The sequence below is a fragment of the Nothoprocta perdicaria genome, unplaced genomic scaffold (assembly GCF_003342845.1).
Source record: "Nothoprocta perdicaria isolate Ctin4 unplaced genomic scaffold, notPer1 scaffold_236, whole genome shotgun sequence".
Taxonomy (NCBI): Eukaryota; Metazoa; Chordata; class Aves; order Tinamiformes; family Tinamidae; genus Nothoprocta; species Nothoprocta perdicaria.
In genome coordinates this window covers 535,077-559,306 of record NW_020455462.1, presented here as the reverse complement: position 1 = coordinate 559,306, position 24,230 = coordinate 535,077, and the positions used below count along the sequence as shown (strand labels likewise).

At 40.7% G+C, this 24,230-nt stretch overlaps 1 protein-coding gene and 1 long non-coding RNA gene across 4 annotated transcripts in view; one reads left to right on the top strand and one right to left on the bottom strand.

The window, feature by feature from the left end:
- BRINP3 (BMP/retinoic acid inducible neural specific 3) overlaps positions 1-24,230 on the top strand; it is a 139,133-nt gene that overhangs the window by 109,902 nt on the left and 5,001 nt on the right. The window contains exon 6 of the mRNA XM_026039665.1: positions 2,071-2,293. Coding sequence (XP_025895450.1) covers positions 2,071-2,293 — 223 coding nt within the window. The remainder of the gene's footprint in view (positions 1-2,070; positions 2,294-24,230) is intronic.
- LOC112947552 lies at positions 1,353-23,693 on the bottom strand. Of its 3 annotated transcripts, XR_003249430.1 has the most exons (7): positions 23,502-23,693; positions 23,233-23,379; positions 16,604-16,739; positions 10,072-10,224; positions 7,680-7,803; positions 4,983-5,222; positions 1,353-1,474 (listed from the first exon to the last, which is right to left on the bottom strand). It is a non-coding gene; the product is annotated as an uncharacterized LOC112947552 (long non-coding RNA). The 3 variants fall into 3 exon arrangements; XR_003249431.1 differs by lacking the exon at positions 23,233-23,379; XR_003249429.1 differs by lacking the exons at positions 23,233-23,379; positions 23,502-23,693 and adding an exon at positions 17,884-18,001.

The window sequence follows — 24,230 nt, the reverse complement described above, 5'->3', positions numbered from 1 at the left end:
TGCATCATACCTGGCATCAAACACGTTTCAGGAACATCAGTTTTTCTGACCCGAGCACTTGATCCTTGGGAAGGGCTGGGCTGATATGTTGATTCAAATGTAATAGGTTAATCACCTCCAAATGGTAGGAGTTCATGTTGTAGCTTCACAGATCATGAAATGTGTCTGCTTAAGATATGAGGACATTATCTTTTTCTTTTTTTTTTTTTTCTCAGAAGGCACTATGTAACTGTGCTCATTTTATCTCTGCCTGTTTTACCTGCTCCGTGGTGCTCATTAGCGTGTTCATTCCGATCCAGGGACAAAGTCGATGTCTATTATGTAGAGAAGGGGGAAAAAAAAAAAGCATCATTTTCTTCTTGGAAATGTCTTTTTGCACTGCAAGTAAAACCGTGTAAACCCTCCTCCACTGCAGTCTAAATACTGCAGCTGATTAGCTGTCTGCTGCTGAGCTTTTTGCCAGTGTGCAGAGGAGAGCAAGAAGAAAATGTTCCTTAAGTTATTATAACAATATGAAAACTGAAAAGGCACATTATGGCATATTCCYCCCCCCCCCCCCCGTAATGAAACAGATTTTAAGTAAATATGTGTCACAGAAGGTAAATGAGAAGGCAGTGGTTTAAGAAGGTGCCCAAGAATGTGACTTGTGGCCGTGGCCCTCCCTGGGTATTTCAGCAGCTCCTCTGGAGGCAGCAGAGCTTGAGGGATGTAACCAAATGCAGTGCTGAGCTTTGCCAAGGGGCATGTTTTGACAGCTCAGTTACCCCTATTTGCCTTTCCCTTCTTCTTTTTTAACAGCTGGTTTGTTAAGCTTTAAAACGTGCTCTTTGGGGTGGGAAGGCCAAGCCTGGGAGCCTGCCCCTTCCTCAAGGTCCCGGGGTGGGACCGTGGAGTCGCTGTCACTTTGTCACTCTGTAAGGGGGAGAAAAAGGGAGCCTGGTCTCCCAAACCACCACAAAGACTCCGAGTTGGTCATCTGGGAACCCAGAATTTGTGAAACCCTTAGAGATTCAAATTTTGAAGGCACAGCAGGAGGGACAGATGCTTACTCCTTTTGGACAGGGGGTAACACAGCTTGGACAAGACCAGGGGAAGGGGAAAAAAGCCAAGGGTGAGAACTGGGTTTCCCAATACATTCCAAAGTGAGCAGGCAGCTCCTTTCTTCCAGCATCTCATTTGCGCCTAGGCTCTGCCTTGATGGAGGCACCACAGAAGGTGAACACGCAGAGAGGAAACAGCAACACATCACCCAGGATCTCCCACATGAATTATTGAAGCCATTTTAGTAAATAAATAATGTTTGTTCCTTACCTTTTACTCCGTGCCTTTCTTCCAACCCAACAATGAAAATGCCAAAATTGCACTGCTCTATCTGCTCATGGCCCCACGTCCAGCAGGTTGGSATGAGGCTCATTTAAGAAAGATCTTTCTTCTCAACACCTGCCCCAGCACCTGTTTTTCCTATAAAATGTTCCTTTAAAAAGAAAATAAAGAGGTTATGAATATAATGGCTATGCTATCTGATTTGCTGAACACCAGATATTCATCCACGGCAGTAGACACTTTTCCCAAGCCACCACCTCCAACAATCACTCAAAAYTGGAGTAATGTAAATATTACGTCTGGCTCTAGTTTGAAGGCAGCGAGCTCACTGCATTCACTGAAGTGCAGCCTTCCCAAAAGGAGCATCTGGCAGCTGAGAAAGCCGAGCTGGTGGCTGAGGCACGTTGAGGAACACGCTGAGAGGAAGAGATGGGTGGGAGGGAGGACAGACGGAGGAGACACTGCTGAGTTACCCTGCTTCTTGTTTCGTCTTTCTTGTCTCAAGGTGAGACATAATGCCATTCGTTATATTTACTCTAAATTTGCTCACAACATGTCCTTTTGTTGTTTTTACTCTAATATGACCATTGACAATGTAGTCATCTTTGTACTTAAAAACAATCAGAAAACCCAATTTAAAAAAAAAWGTCAAGTTCACAAATGATCAGATTAGAAGGTTGGGGTTGTTTTTCTGTGACAATAACTGCTCCACACTTCAAGCTTCCTAAATTTTKACTTTTTTTTCAGATGAATTCAAATTGTTTATGAAGAGGCTGCCCATGAACTACTTCCTCAACACGTCGGCCGTCATGCATTTGTGGACTATGGACTCCAACTTCCAGCGGCGCTACGAGCAGCTAGAGACCAGCATGAGGCAGCTCTTCCTCAAGGCGCAGAAGATTGTCCACAAGCTCTTCGGCCTCAGCAAGAGATGCCACAAACAACCGCTCATCCGCATGCCAAGGCAGAGGTAAGGAAGGCTGTGGAAGCCTTCAGGGCATARATGGGGTCATATGCAGCGTATATAGGCTGTGTAGAGCACTCTACACTTGTTGTAGTTATATCACCACAGTCTTCAGGGCTGTTCTGCTCATGGTWTCTTAAATGGGTTGGGAAAGATTAAAACAAGACCTGATTTATGCCTCATGGTGGATTACGAGCAGCAACTCAGATGCAGCATGAGCATTTACACTCAAGCCTTGCTTAGTCTGCCCCTCTTTTGCAGAATTGTATTTTCTGMGGAGCTTGGCCAACGGCCACGTGCCAATTAGCTGCATGCAGAATACTGAGTACCTATTTGGAAGCAAGCGTGGCTATTTTAAGAACTTTCCAGGTCATTATACAGTATATACAACATGCTATTGATTGCTTGTCGCACTTGTCAGATCCGAATTAAATTTGAAAAGATGCCTTAGGAAAGAGAAGAGTTTTCGCCCTGCCTCGAAACAGAGCGATCCTGCAAAGCAGCTCGTTGTGTCTCTGTTAACATAACGTGATTGCTGTTGATTGTGCTTTGAATTTGTTTTGTGTAGAAATGCCTATGATTGTGAAGATTTTCTTGTGATCTCAGGGGTTCAATCCGGGCACTCTTGAATTTAGCAGGTATTTCTGCAGACTTTAAGGAAACCTAATTTAGGTTGAGCATTCCACAAGTGCCAGGAGTACTTTAATCTGCCTTTCCTCCAGCTTTGCTGTTACAAGCTAAGGCACTGTGAATTTTGGCACTTTCTCCATTAGAAGGATATAGTCTTTCCTGCTTTGCTTTTCATACATCCCATTCTGCTTTGTGATCTGCTAGTTTCTAAATTCTAGATTTCTACACTCGTTTGGGTCAGTGCTCGGGCCCTGCTGTTGAGAACCGGGGGGAATTTTATTATGGAAAGAGATCCTTATAGTGTTATTAGAGAGAGAAATGCTGCTGTCGGTTGCATTTAGTGGCACTTTTCTGCTCAGATAGAATTAAAGAACCTAAGATTCATTTTRTAGCAAGGGCCATGGTGTTGGCAGTGAGCCCAACACGTGCTAATCTTGCACTGTATCTCACAAGTCACTAGTTCTACAGACAGGATTTTTCAAGGGAACAGTTAAAACTGAGAGTTTTTTAGGAGACAGGGGTGACAGTATCCAAAAGTTGACTGGAATTCAGGAAAGCTTCCTGTGAGATGGGATGTTACAGGGATTTGTCCATGTGGGCTGTCAGGAATGGTGCTGTCACMCCTCAAGGAGCTCCTATACGCAGACAAGGTTATAATTTGTTACTGAAACTACCTGTCTCTTTTCTCTGGCCTCGGAAGTTTGTCACTGAACACAAAACAAATAACCGCTGCCTTTTTAGAATGGGGGCTCAATTAAACAGCCAAGCAGAATTGCCTGGGAATYCTTCCAGATTTCCCAGAGAGGGGATCCAAGCCACTTAATAGTCATAGGAATAAATTACATTTAATACTTTCCTAATCCTTGAACCAAAATGGCACTGAATGCTCGCCTAGCATCCTTATCCTTAGTAGAAAAATCTGTATCAACTTGCAAGTTAAAGAAACTACATCCCCACATCTCCTTCTTAAACACAGTTTATATTGTTCAACTAGAAGAATGAACAAATAGTTTTCTTTCAGTTCACCCTAGCGCTCAGAACAATGTCTTATTTACTGCAGCACTTCAGYACACACTGGGGATGGGAACAGGATCCCTATTTTTATTTTCTTCGGTTCGCTGCAAATCTTTTCACGATCCAGATGTTCTTCCCAGATTTTCAGCTTTCTTTCACGGACATGAAACGGCCTATTCTTCCCTTCCCCAAAAGTCAAATTGTGCCAAGATACATCAAAAGTCCGTAGATTTTAATAATAAAGTGTTACAGCGGTGTTCAGCACAACTTTAAAAAGTCACCTGAATTTCTCAATAGACTTTCTGTAAGCAGGGAAATATTTACTGGCTGTCTGTTTTCCAAAGAAATGATGGACCAAAAATGCAAAAGCAGCAAGAAACACAGAAATCCCTATGGATAATCTGTTGCCTTGTTGCATGTAGCAGCAACAAAATGATAGAGCTTTTCACTGCTGGTAATAAAGAGGGGAAAAAAAAAAAAAAAAGACAAAGCCTGAGCTCTCAATACTAATTTTTCCTCATCTTTTTTAGTAAGCTGTTTGTGGGGAACAAAAATTAGCCAGCAAATGAGTTCTCTGACACTGTGGGATCTGCAAAGCATATTGGCTAATATCCCATATATTGGCTCAAGGTGTCTTTCCAATGGGCAGTGATCCTGGTATTAATAAATCAGCTAAAGATTTAAGCCTTATTCTTTGGTACTAGTGGCCACACAGACAAGCAGGGGATGAGCAAGAAAGGAAGAGCTGGATATGGTTGGGGTTTTGCCCATCAAATGAGAAAAATCCTTTTCCTCTGGTCAAAACTACTGAAGAGTATTAAAATCTGATTAACAAAAATGAGAAAACCACGAGACCACTGCTAAAGAGTTAAAATACATATATTATATATATATATATATATAAAGCTAAAGAGTTAAAATACATATATAAATATAAATTATATATATAAATTGTGATGGAGGAGAAAGAGCCTGCACCTTGCTGTATATTGTCCTGCAAGTACGGCTATGATTTCCTATATATGGATTTAATGCCCAAACGCTGAGTTACCTTGAACGTGGGGAGCATCTTCAGCTCATTCCTTACAAAGTGATGGCTTAGGCACTTAGTTTCCTCCTTTTTCTGCACCAYGCAGATTGTTTCCTTGGCTGACGTTATCCATTTGACTTGGTGCAGGACGGGTCTGCTCTCCGTACAAGCTGCATCTGCATGCAATTTAAATCACTTGGTAATGAAAAGGCGTCAGCCGAGGCCAAATTTAAGCAGCACAGTTGGTGACTGAATGAAGGCCTAAACAAAATATTAAGAAAGAGAAACACAATGTGAACACAGCAATAAACTGGTGGAATAAATTACGTCTTCCTTGGCGCTTTAACAAAATGGAAATCGGCGGCAGCGAAGCGCGACTGAGGAATAACAAACCATTCAAGTAAATAAGAATTTTAATTTTAAAAGTCATGTAGCGCATTTGCACACAAAAGCATGCAATCTCAATGAAAGTGTCAGGATTTGAACTTTTCAAAGGACTGAATGTCTAATATTACCATACAGTTTATGGCAAGTGGCTAAGGCGCTTCGGGCCACATGACAAAGCAGAAAAGAAAAGTGGATATCAGAGCAAGCCTGTGTTACACACACACGTGTGTGTGTGTGTATATATATATGTATATATATATGTATATATATATATATGTATATATATATATACACACACACACACACACACACGTGCGCACATATACATATATATACAAGTCTGCGTTTATATATATATAAAGTCTAGGCAGGCCACAGACTTTCTCAAGCATCTGACTGTAAGCAGAAAACAAATACAAACTATAATATTTAAAGAGTTTTAAAAGCATTGTAGCCAATAAATCTTTTCTGCAAAGAGAAATCCCTTCCTACCAGCCTGATGTTTCAACCATGCCAGTCCCTTCCTAACAGAATTCCCTAGGAAAAACACTGGGCCGGTGGACAGCTGCACCAGRTGTAGGATTTGTAGAAATAATTCTGTTTTTTGAGGACAGAAATATCTATGGAGCTTCCTATGGATAGTTGTAAAAGGAAGAAGAGCTGCACATTTGCATTTTTTACCCTTTTCTCTTTCTTTTTTTCATGAATTTTACTGAGCAAAAAGCCCAGGTTGGACAAAGGGGGCAACAGGACTTAAATACAATAAAATCACATCAGTGAAGGCGCTTGCACCTTAGTCTCCTCTGAGATCCACACACAGAAAAACAGATTTAAGAAAGCTGATTCATTTTCTARGATGATCTTTTCCAGGCCACATCTGTGGCACTGGATGTAAGGAAAAGAACATCCAACTGCACCTCACCTTGCAGACTGCAGGAATGAGGGAAACCAGYGAGTCTAGATGAAAATTCAATTGTAGTAAGAGAGGATAAAGAAGCAAAAGTTCCCTTGCATGGACTGGGACTGAAGTATACGGTGCTCCTTAACAAGAGCTATTAAAAAAAGCAGCATCTGTTCTTTGTTTTTTAGGAAATAACACWCCTTTTTAATATACAACGCATCACAGCCACGCATCTAAATAAAAATTGYTTGAAGAATGAACAAAGAAAAATGCCCCAAGATTGCAGGTCATTTTGAATGGTCTGGGCTGCTGCATGTGGGACTTAAAACCAAGGTGGTAAATGTGACTAAAGGGCCCTCCTGAAGCAGCAACTTTGATTTGTTCTCAGTGCCAGGTGCCCGGCTGAACGCTGCGTGCTGCCCGAAAGGCAGGCGAGCAGATGAAAGGGTGGGAGATAAAAATGAAGGTCAGTTTGGTGGCGGCTGCTTTGCAAAACTGAATAATAAGTCGCTGGCTTTCCTCAAAGGAAATCGAATAATCCACTTTGAGGTGATACCTTTAATTGGACTGGAGATTAGAGTTATTTAAAGCTAACGTGACAGACATCAAAATATGTTAGGCTTRCTTGCAAATAACRAGTCTGATAGCAAAACTAAAATAAACTCTCGGGTATAGGTGTGTTTTCACACATATGTCACTAGCCATATGTACTTAAGAGCAGACTTTTCTCAGTGTCTGTCATCATTATAAGTTTTCTCTCCAGGAATTTTGGTTTTTCTCATGTTGCAACATTTTATTACACCCTCAGAGAGGCTCCAGCCACCTCATAGCTCCACTTTTGAGCTTTTTGATTAACAGCAACATTAGAACAGAGCAACTTCAGCTCGATGCCTTCTGGATGCCCGTTTCCATGCCTGCCTTGTGGACTGCAGCCACCTCTCCTCTGCTAATGCTTTGCCCTTTTAAAGTACAGGCTATTTGCCAGGGCAAGAATACTCTAATGCTAGTTAATGCTTTAGATTTGAGTCAGATTTAAGTCATCAGATTTGAGTATAGCTGCTTGCCGAACAAGGTGTAATACAACTTCAGGGGACCAAATTAAAGCTCATTTCTTAGGCAGCATCTGAAAGGAGTTACAGCTAAGTACTCTTGATGGGCTTTCAGACCTCAGTATCTTGGGCAACAGCCCCAAGGTGGCAGCATCCAGAAGTGCAAAGGCAGAAGATGGTTCAAGGAAGATGGATGGACACAATGAGAGTTTCAGTGTCCATCTCTTTCTTGCAAGTTCTTCTCTATGGGCAGCAGGGCCCTAGGAACAGAAACCCCAAACTCTTTTGGAAGACAAATTTCCTCTCTACAGTTCTAGTTTGAAGAAGAGGAGAGCCAGGCTCTAATTTCTCTTTACTTTCACCAAACAGTATCCACCTTACCTTCATTCTACAGTTCTACTAACATCTTTTCCAGATTCCTTCATGTCTTCAATCCTAATGCCCAAGCTTCCATTTGTCCTCCAGACAAATTTGGCAATGCAGTTGGTGCAGTTAGTACTGGAGCCTGAAAATATAAAGACAATAAAAGAGGCAAGTTGAAATAAAATTTTACATGTATACATGCACATACATACATATATATAAATATATGTACCCACACACCACACATATACACAGTATCAAAAAAGAATGGAACATCATTTGGCCCATTTGCTCCTCAGTGGAGATCCAGGGTACTGAGGGATTTGCTCTTGGCCTTCTGGTTTTGATTGTGACCACACTGCTGTAAAGGACCTTCCCTCAGGGCAAATTCAAGCTATATTCATTGCCGAGCTACATGAATTACTTGCAGGGACAGCACCAGAGCCAACACTGTGGGGACTCACAAGGTTTAAAATTTAACTACCTGACATGTGGACATCTTGGCACATTTCCCTAGGCTTGGCAGCTTCTGTTTGCTTTTGGGCTGATGTGCATCTGCCTTTGTGTTCATGACATGACATGACGGCCTAGATCCTTTCTAGATGGTCCCCACATATACATCTATGATGGTCCTAACAACAATAACCCGACAAGTTGAACTTGAGGCTAGCTGAGGACACAGTCATTGCATGGATCTTGGCGTGTCCTMCACTCCAGGCTGCTCCCAAGTCCAGATTTCACCTCCAGAATGAGAAGACATTTGAACAACACTTTATCTGATTCAGAATAGCATAAAATCTACCAAGCAGGCACGTCTTTTATAATCCATCAGCTATTAAGTGAGAGGAAGGAGACCTAAAAATGGGCAAGAAGCTCCTTGACGTTCGTTCTCYAGCACTGGAGAATGGTCTGTGCTGTTGGAAGCTGGAATGTGCCTCCCCGTGGGAAGGGCAGCATTAATGCAAAGCACAAGGAAAGCCTGGACGTGCCTGCAGCACGGAAGGGAAGGTGAAGGTCGACGTTGARGGCAGGGGAGGAATATTGCCATGCATGTCCATGTTCCAGGCAAAACCCTTCACTGCTCTGATGCCTTGCATTGACAGCGAGGTCGCTGCTTGTCAGGTCATGTCTGTCAAAGCTCTGAGAGGAGGCTTTTCTAGCCTGTTTTCCTYCTTTTTTCATGAATCAGAAAATCTTCTCAATTAAGCAAGTCAAACCCCTGTGATATATGCATTGACATAGATACAGACTTCCAAGTGTCTTCTATTTCCCACCTGTGTCAAGTCATATGCTCTAATAGCTCACGCAGAAAGAGAAGTATTAGAGCTTCAAGGGGACATTAAACGCTAGAATTTAGTCTTCTAAGGATTTTGCCTCAGGTCATCTTAGCTAAAGACACATTATATCCTTGTCTTCGGATTAATTTGAAAATTGGATAGCTTCAGTCCCATGGATGGTGGAATTYCCAATTTTTTCATTTTGAAAAACAGATGTAAAAAACACTTCAAGTCTGACTATGGATCACTCATATTCTCTTGTTTCTATTCTTTTGTTATTGTTTTTTAATGATGCTCTGAGGTTAACATGCAGACTATACCAATTCTGTCTTCTCTTACATTCTTCCAAATGACAGTTATGAGAACAAATTTCCTATCTGGCCCACATGGACAGATATAACTATAGATAAAATTCATCAACACCAGCCATTTGTTACTATCTCCTTCTGCAAGTGGGGAAAAACAAGAAATCAGTTCAAATTTACTGTTAAAGGCTATTTTTACATGTCTTCTAAAGTTTGTCACTCTTCCCCCTTTATTAACTGCAATATCTTTTATTAGCCCCCCTCCCCCCAAAAATATGGACATTTTTGGCCTAATATTTTCTCCATATTTTCTTATTCACTGTTCATGAGAATAGAATAATAAAAAAGATGAAATAAGAAGAATATTGAAGCAGTAGGAAGAGATGGGAGATGTCCAAGTTCTCTGAAATCAAACTAYGTAAGAATATAGTTTGCGCACAATTGCTATGGATACTCTTAAAAGTAGATTCATTTATGGCAGGGAAGACTAGGGAAAACAAAAGTGTTATTGATTCMTTTTTTTGCAATCAAGAAAACAAAAAGAAAAGGACGAAGGATTATCTCATGCCATGCCTGCTGTGAGATAATACCTGCAGAGAAAAAAAATGGTCCTATTCTAACTATTTATAACGTGGATCTTTTAGCATCTCAAAAAGATACTCCAGGTACTAAATAGGCATCAGATTATCATCTCTTACTCTGGGGAATATTAGACTTTTAAAACTTCACATGCTTGGGGTGATGCAGAAGTCCACTCTACCAGCCTTACAGAGGCTGACCAAGTTGTCCTCACCTGGAGTAGCAACATTTGCTCCTACAACCACTTACCAAACAAAAAGCAGACGATTCAGTGACAGATGGTACCATGCATGTTGATAGTCCAAAGARCTCATTATCCGATTCACACACCAAGTGGGGTGCCAGGCAAATGCCATGAGAATTAAAAATCGCGTCCTCAGAACTGATCTGTTTCGTATAATTCTGGAAAACAAAGGAAAGCAAAACGTATTTTTTCTTTATTATCAAYACTTCTTTGCTTACTCTTTTGTGGTAGATGGCAGCACTTGGGGATGTTTTCCCCGCTATTTCCAGATATTTGTATTATTTTGGAAAGGCACCATAAAATACCACCGAGAATGACCATAATACACAGTGCTATCAATAGAATTCCTTTTATTTAAAAAAGAAAAAAAAAAATCTATTTGACAGTCTTTTTTTAGGGAACAGAAAAGCTTCAGGCTGAGGTAAAGGAAATGAAGTTGTAGTTCATCAGCAAGCAAAGCAGATCATGGCCTTAAAACAACTATGAAAATGAAAGCAAGGTTTCTCTATCAGGTTTTCTTCCTCCACATTTACAGTTTGACCAGTGCCTCAAAGCTATACAGTAGTCTCCATATCCTCAAACGGAATATACACAGATGAAAAAGCCAAATAATCAGATGTCTGTGTCATCTTGACCGTCAATCCTCCCACGAAGGAGATGGCAGAGAGGGTTTTCACAGGAAAGTCTCAATTCAGGAGAGCAGATAACAGAGATATCACACTGTGGCATTGCCTGGTCTCGGTCTCAGATCCCAGGCTAGAAGGCAAGGGGACATCTTGTCCGTTTGCCCCCTTCTGTGCTTGTTGAAGTCCGAGGCAGATTAAAGACATATAGTCAGCTGCATAGTCTAAAATTGACCTCAAACATTAAAAAAATCCCTCAAATAGCAGATGAGACAAAATAGCTGCAGAAGGCACYGATTCCAGTTCATTTGCCAGGAAATTATCCTAGTCATAGTATCATTAGTTTTCCAGAAACCCACAACGGAACCACAGTTGATGAGTATTGAGTAAAGACCTCATGTAACTCAAGGAGCAATTTTGATTTAACCTATAGTTTAGCCACAAGCACCTTTTCTTGGCTTGTTTTTCAAGAATGAATGGATTTCTAAATTTGTGCGTTCAAAACTCAAGCAGTAATAAAGAAACTCTCTGCAGCAAGTCTCAAATCTTGCCCCAGTGTTAAAAGTAGCATGTCTGCCATAAAAGTGATCTTCTATAGGCTTTAGTTAAAAACGTAAGTATTTTTCAGTCCTTCTTTTCTTTGGATTCTTGCTTATACAGATACTTAGATAAATTCTGCCCATGTGAGAAGAAGAATACTATCACATGTTCAAACCAGTCTCTGCTCAGTTCACAAAAGCAGAGCAAAAGTCAGGATTTGTTGCACTTGTTAGAAGTCTAGTGTATGTCTTTGTATTTAGAAAGAGCTAGGGTTTAAAAAAGTAAAAAATAAAAATAGATTCTCTCCTGAATAACTGACCCCTAAAATCTCCCTCAATCCTTCTTAGGCTGAGTTCATTTTTCTCTCTAAATCCTTACTCCCTTATTTAAAAGTATGAGAATTGCAATACAACTTGAAATCAGGGTCATTACCTATATTTATTATTATAACTACTACTATTATTACTATTATTTTTCTCAAAATTTAGAAACTGTTTCTCAGATAGAATTAGGCAGAGTCTCCAGTTGATCTTAAAAGAACCCAACAGCCATCATGCCCTTGAAGCACTGCATAAAATATTTCATACCTTTTTGGACAATGTTGCCTTAATTTGGAAAAAATATATATACATAGGGACAATAACAGATGATTTTTTTAATGTAAGTTGAAAGCTTACCATCTGTGTAGACTGCTTCCTCACTATAGTATCTGCAGAAAACAGTACTGGTTTAAGTCCAGTCCACAGCTCAATGGGTCTTGCCACCAGTCTGAAGTTGTTCAATATTAGGTGATTTTTTCATTTTGGAGCCAACCATCTGCTGCATGTGCAGAATCCTTCTCTACATGCATCTGCCTTGGGATGTGCCGGATGGGGCCACATTTTCCTCAAGGATTAAGAGATGAGGAGAGATTTGGAAAAGTCAGGGTCCTCAGCTCTGAATGGTGGAATTGGACGAACAGGTTTCCAGGCATGAATATTTAAGAGGAAGTCTATACAAAATATCGGCATCTGTGCTTCTAAGCGTGCCGGCAACTTGGGATTGGATCAACTTCAAAGATAAAAATAGAGCCTCTGTCTGTGAAAGGCAACATTTCTCCATGCTGAATAGAGACCAGTGTCCTGGTGGAGAGGACTGAACCACTATAAAGAAGACTTCTACAAGAGGCACCTGCGAATCTTGGCAAATAATGATTCCAGAGCCAGTTTCGTCCATTTTTTTCTTCTTTTTTTTTTTTTTCTTCCTTGCTGAATAGCAGACAGTCATCTGGTTATAGAGCTCCATAGATAAACGCACATGAATGGAGCCATGCAGCTCCAAAGTAGATGACCTTGCAGGCCTTACAGCCTGTGGGACTGTATACTGATCCAATCACTCAACTGTATTTTACCAAGCCCCCCCTCCTTTAGCCTATTCCATTGTCAAAGTTTGCAAGAGCATTYACTATATGTTTTCCACTTCAGAGTGGAGGTAAAACAGAAGTTCTGGGCTTTTTGCATATGTGCAATTCCTGTAATTTCTACCTCATTTTGAGTTCCAAGGCCTACCCTTRATGGCAAACAGCAGCAGCAATGCATTTACATCTTGCAATATTTGTGTGCAACAGTCCCTCACCACAGACCAGAGGATACCCAGTGAAACCAAATACACACCTCGGGACGTGGAAATTGATAGTCGTGCAGAGACRTTGGTGGAAATGTGATAAGTGAGATGAATAGGAAGCTTTGCAAAAATYTGGCAATCTCTGCAAAAAACTAAAAAACTCCTTCCCAGCTGTCAAATGAAAATCTGTTGCACACACAAGTTAAAAATAAAATTCTAAAATTCTGCTTAAAAAAAAAAAAAAAAATCAGGAGTTTACACCTACCTCCTCCAGGAATTTTATAAAACTGTCCTGACTTGCAGCGGTGGCTTTTCCAAGTCTGGTGGCTTTGTGGGATCTTGGGACTAYCCCCTAAGAGGGTTTCACATGGATTCAGTGTTCCCAGTTTTCAACCATTTCTGATCTTTGCTCTTGCCTTGACCAGCAAGTATCAAACTAGAGCTCACAGTAACCATTAGATGAAAAATAACCAGTTCCCACAATTTCCTCTCCTTTTGACCTTTATACATATTCCTTTTTTGATTGGGACTCGGCTGCTTGATCAGAATTCCTCAGTGCTGCCCGCGGTAGGAARGACGTGAGCGGTTCTGAGTATTTCCAGGTGTTTCAACTCTTACATCTGCAATCCCCCACGGACATGAATAAGATTTTGCCTTCTTTTAAGGGCAACTGCAGTTTAGTGCTAGGTCATTCTGCATTCTGTATATTCATTCTGCATGTTTTCAATATAAAAAGTTATTATGCATSTATTCAGTCTTTACATCTCTAAACAATCTAATAACACCTTTCCTTGCAATGATATATTATTGCTATTTGTATCCCAGAATCCTGAAGCAAAAGAAAGGATTTCAGATAATCTGCAAATAAAAATAATACCTGAACTTAATCCTTAATGTGACTAGCGCTTTGAAAGTAAGCAAGTGCCTAGAGTTCTAGGTGGATCTACACCCCTGATACCAGCACGCTGCTGAATTAGCATTTCCACTGGAGCAGAGGAAAAGATTGAGTGCCTAATTTCTTGGGGAGGTAGCTTTTAAAATGCAGTTWCTGCTACTATCGAGGTACCCGAGTGGTGAACCACACTTTTAAGCAGCAAAGTAAAGGTGATTGTGATTAATGGGATGGTGCTACCCATAATAGCACAGCTGGGGATTATGTTATTTCATATTCATCTTCCAAACTCCCATAAAAGCAGATTATTGGAGTATAGCCCTTCTCAATAGTTAAAAGATGATTGGAGTCTTAACAGCTCCCATGGTCTAATGGAAGGAAGTCTTCTGCTTAGTCTAACTCACCCTTCAAGGAGGAGATTCTGGAGGACTCTGCATAAAACACTCTTCAATAAGGCAAGGGGTGACAATAGCAGCACATAAAACATACCCAGTTTGGGTCAGTGCAGAAGATACCAATTGATAAACTCCTTTATTTTACTGATTGCCCAAATGAAGCTCTCTTTTTTTTTTTTTTTAAATAATGTGGTATTTTCCTTGGTTAAAAGCTTTKATTATATTTGATCACCTGATTGACAGGGAAAGATACCTCTTATTACTCAGATTCTCCCTCATTCCTCTTCCTGTTATGGGGAAGGAGATACAGTATAATTTCCTCATTAATATTAGCTCTTTCTTTTCATTAACTTCATCTGTCCGTGGTGAAACGGATGTGGGCTGATTTCTGCAGCARCAATTGTACCAATCTGCAGCAGAACAGCCTGGCAGCTTTCAGATACAGACACAAAGGAAATTAATAGAAGAAATCAAAACTTCCTGAAATTCATTTACACAAATAAACCTCCCCTAGCTGAATTTTAACTTTTTTTCCCCTCCTTTTCTTCATTTAACAGAATAATAATGTTAAATACACATTTCTGAACTGTTTGTTCCTCAGTACATTGTTAAAGGCTGGAACCTGCTGTTGACATGGGCTCAGATACTACTTTCTTGTAATCATTTTTAATTTCTTACAGACAAAATAAGCTGTCAGTAGATGAAGAACATTAAGCCTAATTCTAATATTGCATTTTTCTGCAGTAAATCAACTCTTTTTCTTTTTTTTTTTTCCAGCTATTTACAAGTAAATCCCATGTCTTAGGTTGCTGCATTTCTTTGCCTGGTTACAGGCAACAACTGTGTGCAGCAAAACACTGCCCATGGTTGTTAATAATTTTTATATATTCCTGCTGGGTGGCTTCTGCAAGAGCTTCCAAGCATGGGCCCTGCTAGGAGAAGCTTAAGTTTAGTAAGAAATATTTTGGCGAGTCAGAAAGAAATCAGGAAGAACAGCTGATTTTTTACCACTTTTCCTGGTAATAATCAGGAGTAACGCCGAGTTATTAACCTCAGCAGCAACAACTCCCTGCACGATGTACCAACCAAGCACGTATTAACCAAAGTTGTGTTCTCCAGTTAAAAAGCTCTCTGGGCTCTTATGCTTGAAAAGACCCGTCTAAACAATAGTTTCCATTCCAGTTGCTCGGTTCCTGGCGCGGCGCTYGGAGAAGCGTCCCTAACCGACCGTGAAAAYGGGATTCTCCTCAAGGAACGTGCCYTCCTCCAAGGGCTCAGCCTGGCAGGCTGAGCTTGGCCCAAAGGCACCGCTCGCAAAGAGGCRAGTGGGACAACGAGGCTGGTTTCGCAGCACAAATGAGATAAATGAAACGGTTACAAGTCAGTGGTGGCCAGGGATAGGACAAGGGCAATGRGTGTAAGTTGAAACACAGCRAGTTCCAGCTGCATGYGAGGAAGAACTTTACTGTGAGGGTGCCAGARCCCTGRAACAGGCTGCCCAGGGAGGCTGTGGAGTCTCCTTCTCTGGAGGTCTCCAAACCCAACTGGACACCACATGCTCTGGGTGTCCCTGCTAGAGCAGGGGGCTGGACTAGGTGATCTCTAGAGGTCCCTTCCAACCTCAACCATCCTGGAATTCTGTGAAGTCCCAGAGCCATGACCACTCCGGCACTGCTTTTCCCCTTCCAAGGATCCCGCCTCCTAACTAGATTTGTGCCTACTGGAGAGCCCCTCTGTGCTCCAACATCATGATGCTTTTCATTTAATTCTTTTCCCCATCTAAAACTCTCACCTTTCAAATTATTTATGGAGCAGAAAATCCGTCGGATGTTTCTTCCTTTCCCTTTGAGCATCCTGCTCATTATCAGCATCATCCTTGCAGAGAGATTTTTGATTTTTCCTGTTATCTTTTGCAGCGTGCAAAGCRCAGAGCAGAACTTTTAAGTTGCCCAAACATTTACGTGGGAATTAGGGAACAAAAGAAAATATAAGTGATAAACTCGGCTCCGCAAGGGAACGGAGTTGCTGCCTGGCAATGCTGCGGAAAATTGGAGCGTTAGTTCTGTCTCTCTGCAGATTTTTTTTGATATTTAATGGAGTRGTCCATGGAAAGCAGAAGTAGTGCCAGCTCATACAAACAGAGCACTTTTAAGATGAATAAAAAAGAAGCTCTAGAATTGACTGCACCTCAGAAGGAATAGACTAAGTTTGAGAGAGAGAGGAAAATGGAAATAATTTTTTCCCAAGTAATTATCCCCACCTCCAATTTAATTTTTTTTCTTTTTTTACTTGAACCATCCATACATTTCACTTTGTGTGGATGCAAGGTGGCTATCAGAGCCTGTTTATTATTTTTTTTAAACCATGCACTTTGTAAAAGTCCTCAATCTAATTCAAAAAGCAGTTGCCACCCAAAGCCTGCTGGAAGAAGAAGGATACACTAGAGATAATGCCTTAATTCTGCAAGCTTTTGGACCCATCTTACCTGACTGCTTGGAAAATTAGGTGGTCTTCTAGTGCCTAAYACCTCCCTTATTTCTGGAGCGGAGTGTGGTGCAGGTATTTCTTGCAAGGGTTTAAGCAGCCATACATGGGCAGGCGGTCCAAGCAAAAATTCAGTCCTATAAAAAAAATATAATAATCATTGAAATGGTTTCCATAGAAACTAACAGCAGACCGTGGAAGCTGCTGGAGAGCTTTAGAAGAATTAAATCAAGTTATATTTGAATAAATACAGACCGCATGCAACATGCTGCAGTTTGCAAGCGGATGATGGCATTCTTTTTTTAATATTTTAAACAACCTTTAGCTTGGCATGCGATTTCTAACAGAGTTTCAATCAAGCAAGTCTGGAAGCTGTGGAGTTGAACTCTCTTCTGCTTTCTGATAATGTCAATGCCAGGTGTCTTCATGCTTGTTCTTCATGAAGTCATGGGTCATTTTTTAACCACAAATGCAAGAGAAAGGAAAATCATGTTTGCTGAGCACTGCCAAGAAGAGGAGGATCATTTAATTCACTACAAAGTGAGGGCAGAGTAGAGCTTTTCCTTAGAATTTCTTTATTTTTTAAGCTCATCYACTTCAGCAGGATCTCTTAGCATCTATCTTTCCCCACCAGAAATTCAAAATTATAACTACAGTTTTAAGGGACAGCAYGGGCTTTTCACATATATAAACCCAAAGCCTCCTGGAGACTTTATTAATAATAAAGGCTTTGGTATCCCACACATCCAATGATATTATAGTGCTATTAAAAATAACTGCGTTAAGAAGGCTAAAAACGTTTTAAGGCATGTGCTGTTGTCAGCTACGARATGTTATCCACATATTTTCACTTGTCAGAAGAATACATTCATTAGTGGATTTTTYCCCCCTGCAAAGAAATATAGTTGGCTCCAATCTGGTTTGGGTTATTAATATTAACTTTTAAAAAGTCCCTATACAAGACAAGACTCTTAAATTAATTCTTTTCAGGAGCAACATGCTAGTTTCACTAAAGAGGTCATTTAAGAAGATTTTTTTATTATAATCCAAGTATGTATATTTATTATGTATTATATCAAGGTTATATTCTCCTGAAGAAGAACCTGTCTGCCCATAAAGACCTTGTGTCTAAAACTTTGAGATTATGATCAAAATTTAATTATTCTCAGTTATTTTTAGTACTAAYATAAAATGAAGTAAAAAAAGGCGCACTGAGGTTGGAGTCTGATTTTACCTATTATTTTTTTTTTAAATAGCAAAAAACAAGCTGTGAATACAGACCTGAGTTCTTCATTCTTTAATTAAAATCATCACTCTTCACTGGGTGATCCTGGCTTCAGTGCAGTGATTTTGATGCCACACAATGGAAACAAATGACATGTTACTGCCATTAATATTACAGTAACATATRGAGGTCCCAGCATCTATAATCCAAACAGAGTGGTGAGGAAAAAGAAGATAATTGTGAGTGGGCCTAGGAGCACGAGGCTCGCTTCTTTCTGTAGGTCATTACTCAGTACTTGCCTTCTGCAAGACCCTCGACCCTTTGACCAACTGTTTCCCATTCCTTCGTTCATCTCTACCTCTGTGCTGTGGGTGGATGGAGGTGGAGCCAAGAGCCCCCAGCTGTGGCTGCTCAAGCCACATCAACACCAATCTGCTGTCAATGAATCCAGGTGCAGGGAGGGAGGCTTGTTCCCACTTCCACCTTGGCAAGTTTTATGCTACCTCTTTGGTTTGCTCAATTGAGGAAAAAGATGCTAATCTCACCACCAGTTTGTTCGTTATTTTTCTAAGATCTTAAGRAGATGGATCAAATTGGTGGCACTGAAGTACCTAAATAAGTTCACAGATTCATTGTGGTWGGAAAAGACCTTCAGGATCCTCAAGTCCAGCTGTAAACCCATCACCACCATGCCTGCTAAACCACGTCCCCAAGTCCCTCCTCTACACATTTCTTGAACGCTGCCAGGGAGTTCACCACTTCTTCCTTGAGCAGCCTGTTCCCAGTCTTGACTACAGTTTTTTTGCTTTATAATTGTAATTTGACACACACCTGGAAAGGCCCACTGAARTAATAGGTGGCCCAAGATGATGCACGTATGTCTAGCATATTCATTTTCACTTTTTTCATTCTCTTCAATTCATTCTCTTTAAAATGATCTACCACTTTAAACACTCATACAAATCCATAACAGCTGAATTGTTTTAAAAAGAATAGAGATTATATAGCTCTTTATTATTATTTTTAGTAGCATCTCCCTTCCTTCTGTACATGACACTCATTTTCTCAACACCTATAACTGCTCTTTTATTCTGCTTTTGACACTGTTATTTCATTTGGCCCTTAGCCCCCTTGTCCCTGCTGCGCTAGGGATCACTATCCAGTAAAAGCTTTCAAAGTTTATCTCTGATTTGAAGCTGTTTAAATAAATAGCAGCTACTACAAAAGACAGTTTGATTTCACTSTAGTAAAACGGTCATTAGGATTATAATTGCGTCAAGCACTGGTGAGGATCTTAAGAAGTTTCGGTCATGACTTGGCTAGGGAAAGGCTGGGGAGAAGGGGAAAAAAAAGAAGTTTTTGTCATGAGAATAAAGCCAGTACAAATACTAGTTTAGTTCAAACCCCAAAACGGTGGAAATTGGAAATCTTAGCAATATAAAACTGTAGAGATCCTCTGAAAGGCTAAATGCAACACAATCCAGCAAACTCAACAAGCCCTATGCATTTTGAATGAGTTAAAGCACCCATATGTACAGATTTGCTCAGAGATACAATTCTAAATTGTTTCTGTGGTGAATAAATAARTAAGGCATTATAAAGGTCATCATTAAATGCTATACTTACCAAGGGGAGACTTTGGGGAACTTTAAGATCTCCAAATTAGATGGGGCTTTGTTTAATCAATAAGAGCAATGGCAGGAGTCTGCTCCTAAGATGATAAGAACATGTCATGCTAGCTTTGCTGGCAGCTGCCCCTTATCAGGCTTCGCTAGTTTSATGAGCTTAATTTAAATAATGAAGAAAACAGCTTTTTAATGTTAAAATGTCATTTAGTCCGGAATGTCAAGTAACTCACAGCAGTGTTGTTCTATGAGGTACRAGGCCAGTCTATGCCATTTAAACTATGGGCTTAAGACCCAGGGAACTTAAAAGTGACATGCTCTATTGCTTTTAAAGCATAGAGAATCAGACTTAATGCAAGTGCCAGGAGCTGCAGGAAGATGACATAAGGCACRTAGAATCCGAGAAGATCCGAGATTTGATTAATAGGGGGAAATTTATATTTTACTTCTATACATTACTGCAGAGTCAGCATAGGTGGTCTTGAATCCCAGGAATATCATCACAAAATCGATGTCCTGGTGCTTCTAGTCACTGTTCTCTTGAACAACCTGCATGCAGCAGCCTCAAACCAAGCTAGTCCCTGCATCATCCACATCTGTGCTGGGAGCATTTTTCCACAGAGAGCCAGTATTTACTTAAAATTTTCATGGGGACATTTCAACTAAGCTACCACTTCAGTTGGACACCCTTCTTTTTTTCTCCTGTCCACTCTGCGTAGTGTTATACTCCTCCTGTAGCTCATGGCATGTTTGTGTTGTTTTCACTATGGGCCATGTAGCTCGTTCACACCTTTAGAATAACTCAAAATAAGTGGCTGGGGGAGAAGCAGCTATGAAACTGTAAGGTGTGAACTCAAAATCGTTCCATTACTTGTGTTTAATCACGTTCTCGAGTGGGATCTGCAGCTGTCATTGAGGCTCTCCCCCATGTACCCGTGACATTCGCCAAAGTCACGTAACATCAAGCGTGGCTGTTTGAGCTGGGGTTCAAGTAGTACTTGGACTTCTGTCAGGTTCAGTAAATCTCCCCAACTCCCCATCCATCAGCCACGGGCCTTCTGGTGACTGTGCAGCCACTGGCTTCATCCCACCTCCCAGAAGACGAGCACATTCCCATCAAGACTGTCACCCAATTTAGCAGCAATTAACGTTCTGGGCATGAACTGCAGTGTAGGAAGAATCACTCCGAGTCCTACCTGTCCTTCACTAGAGACGATTCTCCAAAAATCAACAGCAGGACGTTTTAAAGATGCCTCTAACTGCAGTTGCTGTTCTTCTCTCATAGATTTATACTGGACTCAAACCTCCAAATGGAGGGAAAAATAGGTAATGGGTATTTTACTGCCCATACACTTCTTGTTAAATTGTCTCCCTTTTTTTCACTTAGCATCTGTCTCACTGAGTGCTCATCATCTGCGAGTGAACCATCTGATGTACAGCAGATGTTAAGCACTTAGTGAGGCAGAGAGGGAGGTAAAAGTGTCATATCATGATTAAACACTTGCTACAGCTATTGCATAGGTGACCATACTGCTTTGTTCTTATATTTAATGTTACAGTGTAGTGAATGCGAGCAGGCATGTGTTTTAGATTTACATTTGCAGTGCTACTATTTAAATAATTTACTTTCTTTTGCAAGTAAAGTTATTATACAGGAAAAAAAATCCTGAAAAGTATTTTAAAGTTGGGCAGCCCACTGTAGCATGTGTCTGTATTGCCTGGTCAGGAATTAGAAGTAGACAAGACCTTCTTCAGGCAAATGGAGGCTTTGTGTTCACAGATCCTGGTTCCTATGGGCGCTTTAACCACTCTGATATCTTCTGGAGGACCAACAAAGCAGGACACCAGCAACCCAGGAAATTTCTGGAGGGCAGTGATGACAACTTCCTAACACTGGTGATGGAGGAGCTAATGAGGAGGACTCTGATGGGCCACATAACTCGCACTCAAGGAGACATTGTTAGAGACACAAAAGTCAGAGGTAGCCTTAACTGAAGCAACAATGAGATGGTGGAGCCCTGGACTCTGCATGTTTGTCTCCTCTAAGCTCAAGAATGGTCATCCACCCTAGTTATAAGTCAATCAAGGAAAGGGGGCAGAAGGCCCACATGGATGTACATGGATGCACTCCTACCTAAACTCAAACATAACATGGAAGTATAGACGAGGTGGAAGCAGGAACAGGTGACCCAGAAAAGACAGACATATGGCTTGAGCATGTGGGGATGGGGTTAGGAGAGCTAAAACCCACCTAGGATTGACACAAAGGGTAATGTCAAATACAACAGCAGCAGAAGGAAGATATGGGGAAGATGGGGCACACTTCAGGGAGCTGGCCAACATCATTGCAAAGCCACTCTTGTTTTCCTTTGAAACAACCTTTGCGATCAGGAGAGGTTCCTGAGGATTGAAAGACAGCCAGTGTCACTTGTATCTTTAAGAATGGCAAGGAGGAACATTTGGGTACAACTACTCAGCTTGAGCAGGGGATATAGGACCAAACAATCTCAAAAGGCCCCTCATCTAACAAAACATTTAAAATTTATGTCACAAAGGGACTGACTAAAACCATTTTGACCAGAATTTTCCCAAAGTGAATTGACACATTAACTTTTATGGGATTACCCTATTTCTGTTATGTCAGCGTGAGATATGTGACTATTTACCCTTACAACTTTTGAGCTGAAAACTTGGCATCCAATTGCTTAGAGCTTGGTTTCATCAGGTTTGGAAGTCAAAAGTTCTATAGCTTAATGTTCGGAAAACTAATACATCAGACTAGTGAATATAAATTTCTAAATGAAATAATAATGATACAGTCTCATTAAAAGAATAATTGAAGAGTTCTTTCAACCATCCCCCAGATGCTGATTGTCTTCATTTATTTTTATAAGTAGCAACATTTGAAGATACATAGTCTCTTACATTGTCAGTAGTCTCCCATTAAAACAATAGGAATATAGCTAATTAAAGAGAACTCATTAAAAGTAAAAGAATAGCTGGAATATCCATAGAACAATGTGGTAAGAAATGGAGAGAATGAGAAGAAGTATTAGAGCATCCTGAACTTTGAGCAAAGCCTCTTACTACTTTTAAACTGGACCTGAAGAGCTTAAATTCAAGGACTCAGATACAAACCCTTCTTCTAAGGGCTTCTGTAGGCCCAAGATACCAACACAAGTTTAAAAAAAAATAAATAAAAAATAAAAATAATTAAAAAAAAAAATCAGGAAACTATAACAAAGCTTACAGTGGGGTTAGTAAGCATTTCTAGCACAGGACCAAGGAATCAATCTTGAATGTGACAGAAGATAAAGCATTTCTTAAAATGAAAGTCATTAGAGAAAATTTGTTGAAGCAGAAGATTAGGAACGGTTAACTCGACTTTGCACTGAGTGGTCAGACAACCAAGCATCAGTTTAATCACATAACTTAGAAACTTCAGACAGTAATCAAGCCTGSTGCGAAAAGGGAAATTCAATGGATTGCACCAAGAACTGATACTGGCCAAATAAATAGCGAAGAATATAAATACCCAGGGTTATAAAGGTGAGGTTTTGACTGTCTCACACTAGGTGCACTAAGCTCAAAAAAGGTTCTCCCACCTTCCTGTTGCTTGGAGGCCGTGGCAAGATGATTTAAGACGCAAAAGAAAATTAGCTATCATTTAAATCAACACACACATATATATTAGATGTATCTAGATTTTCCTTGAACACAGTTTTTGCCTTTCATGATGTTTCAGAAGTACCTGTGATCACGCAGATGGTAATTACTGACCTGGAACGTCAGTCACCTGTGTGAAGTTTTCAGTCAACTGAGGTCCTTGCGGAGGCTATTAAACAGCTCAGTGATTCTCATGTTCTGGTGTTAGCATAAACTGGTCTCATATAATGAGCTCAGGAAAGGCATCAAAATCCCAGATTTCTAATGAGGTGGAAAGAGCCAAAACATTACCGAGGAAGAAAGGGTCTTCTCCTCCTCAGCTGTTAGAGACTTATCCTACCTCAAAGCATAACGGATCATGAAAAATGTAATTTGTAATGTACCTGTATAGATAATCTGGTCCAATCCCCTGCTCAGAGCTGGGTCACCTTCAAAGTCAGGTCACAGCTATTTCCCATAAAGTTTTTAAACACTTCCAAGTGCCATTCAGCAGCAGGCATCTCTCTCAGTCTGACTTCTGCTACAAGAGCACCTGCAACAGTCCATCTTCTTGCCCTTCACGTGTCTCATCAATTCCAATTCAAGCTGACTTGAAGACCAATGAGCTCTCCCGGGTCATTTTAACTTTCAGGTCAGCCTCACCTGGGACCCAGCCAACTAATTCCCTGAACAAGCAAAAGCTGCTCTCTTGAATACCAGGACAAGTATCCTGCTCCTTGTGTTCCTCCCCTCCTTCACACTTTTCAACTCAATCATCCTGTGGTCACTGCAACCAAAGGCTGCCACCAGCATCAATATCCTTAACTGTTTCTTCTCTCCCTATGAGCAGCAGCTCTAGCAGAGCATGTCTCCTAATCTGCTCATCCTTCTGCTTCCCAGAACTTGTTCTTGATGTGCTCCAGCATTGTCTTCTCCTGTGCTTCCATACCAACACATCTTGGGATGGTTGGGATACCTCCATGAGGATCAGGGCCTGCAACCATAAGGCTTCTTCCAGCTTAAGGAAGGGTTCATCTACTTCCTCTTGATTTTCTGCTGCAGATTTGTGCTATCCCATCCCTGCTGCTGGCTCCTCTTCTGCACCTGATGCTTACTTAATCTCTTAATCAGTT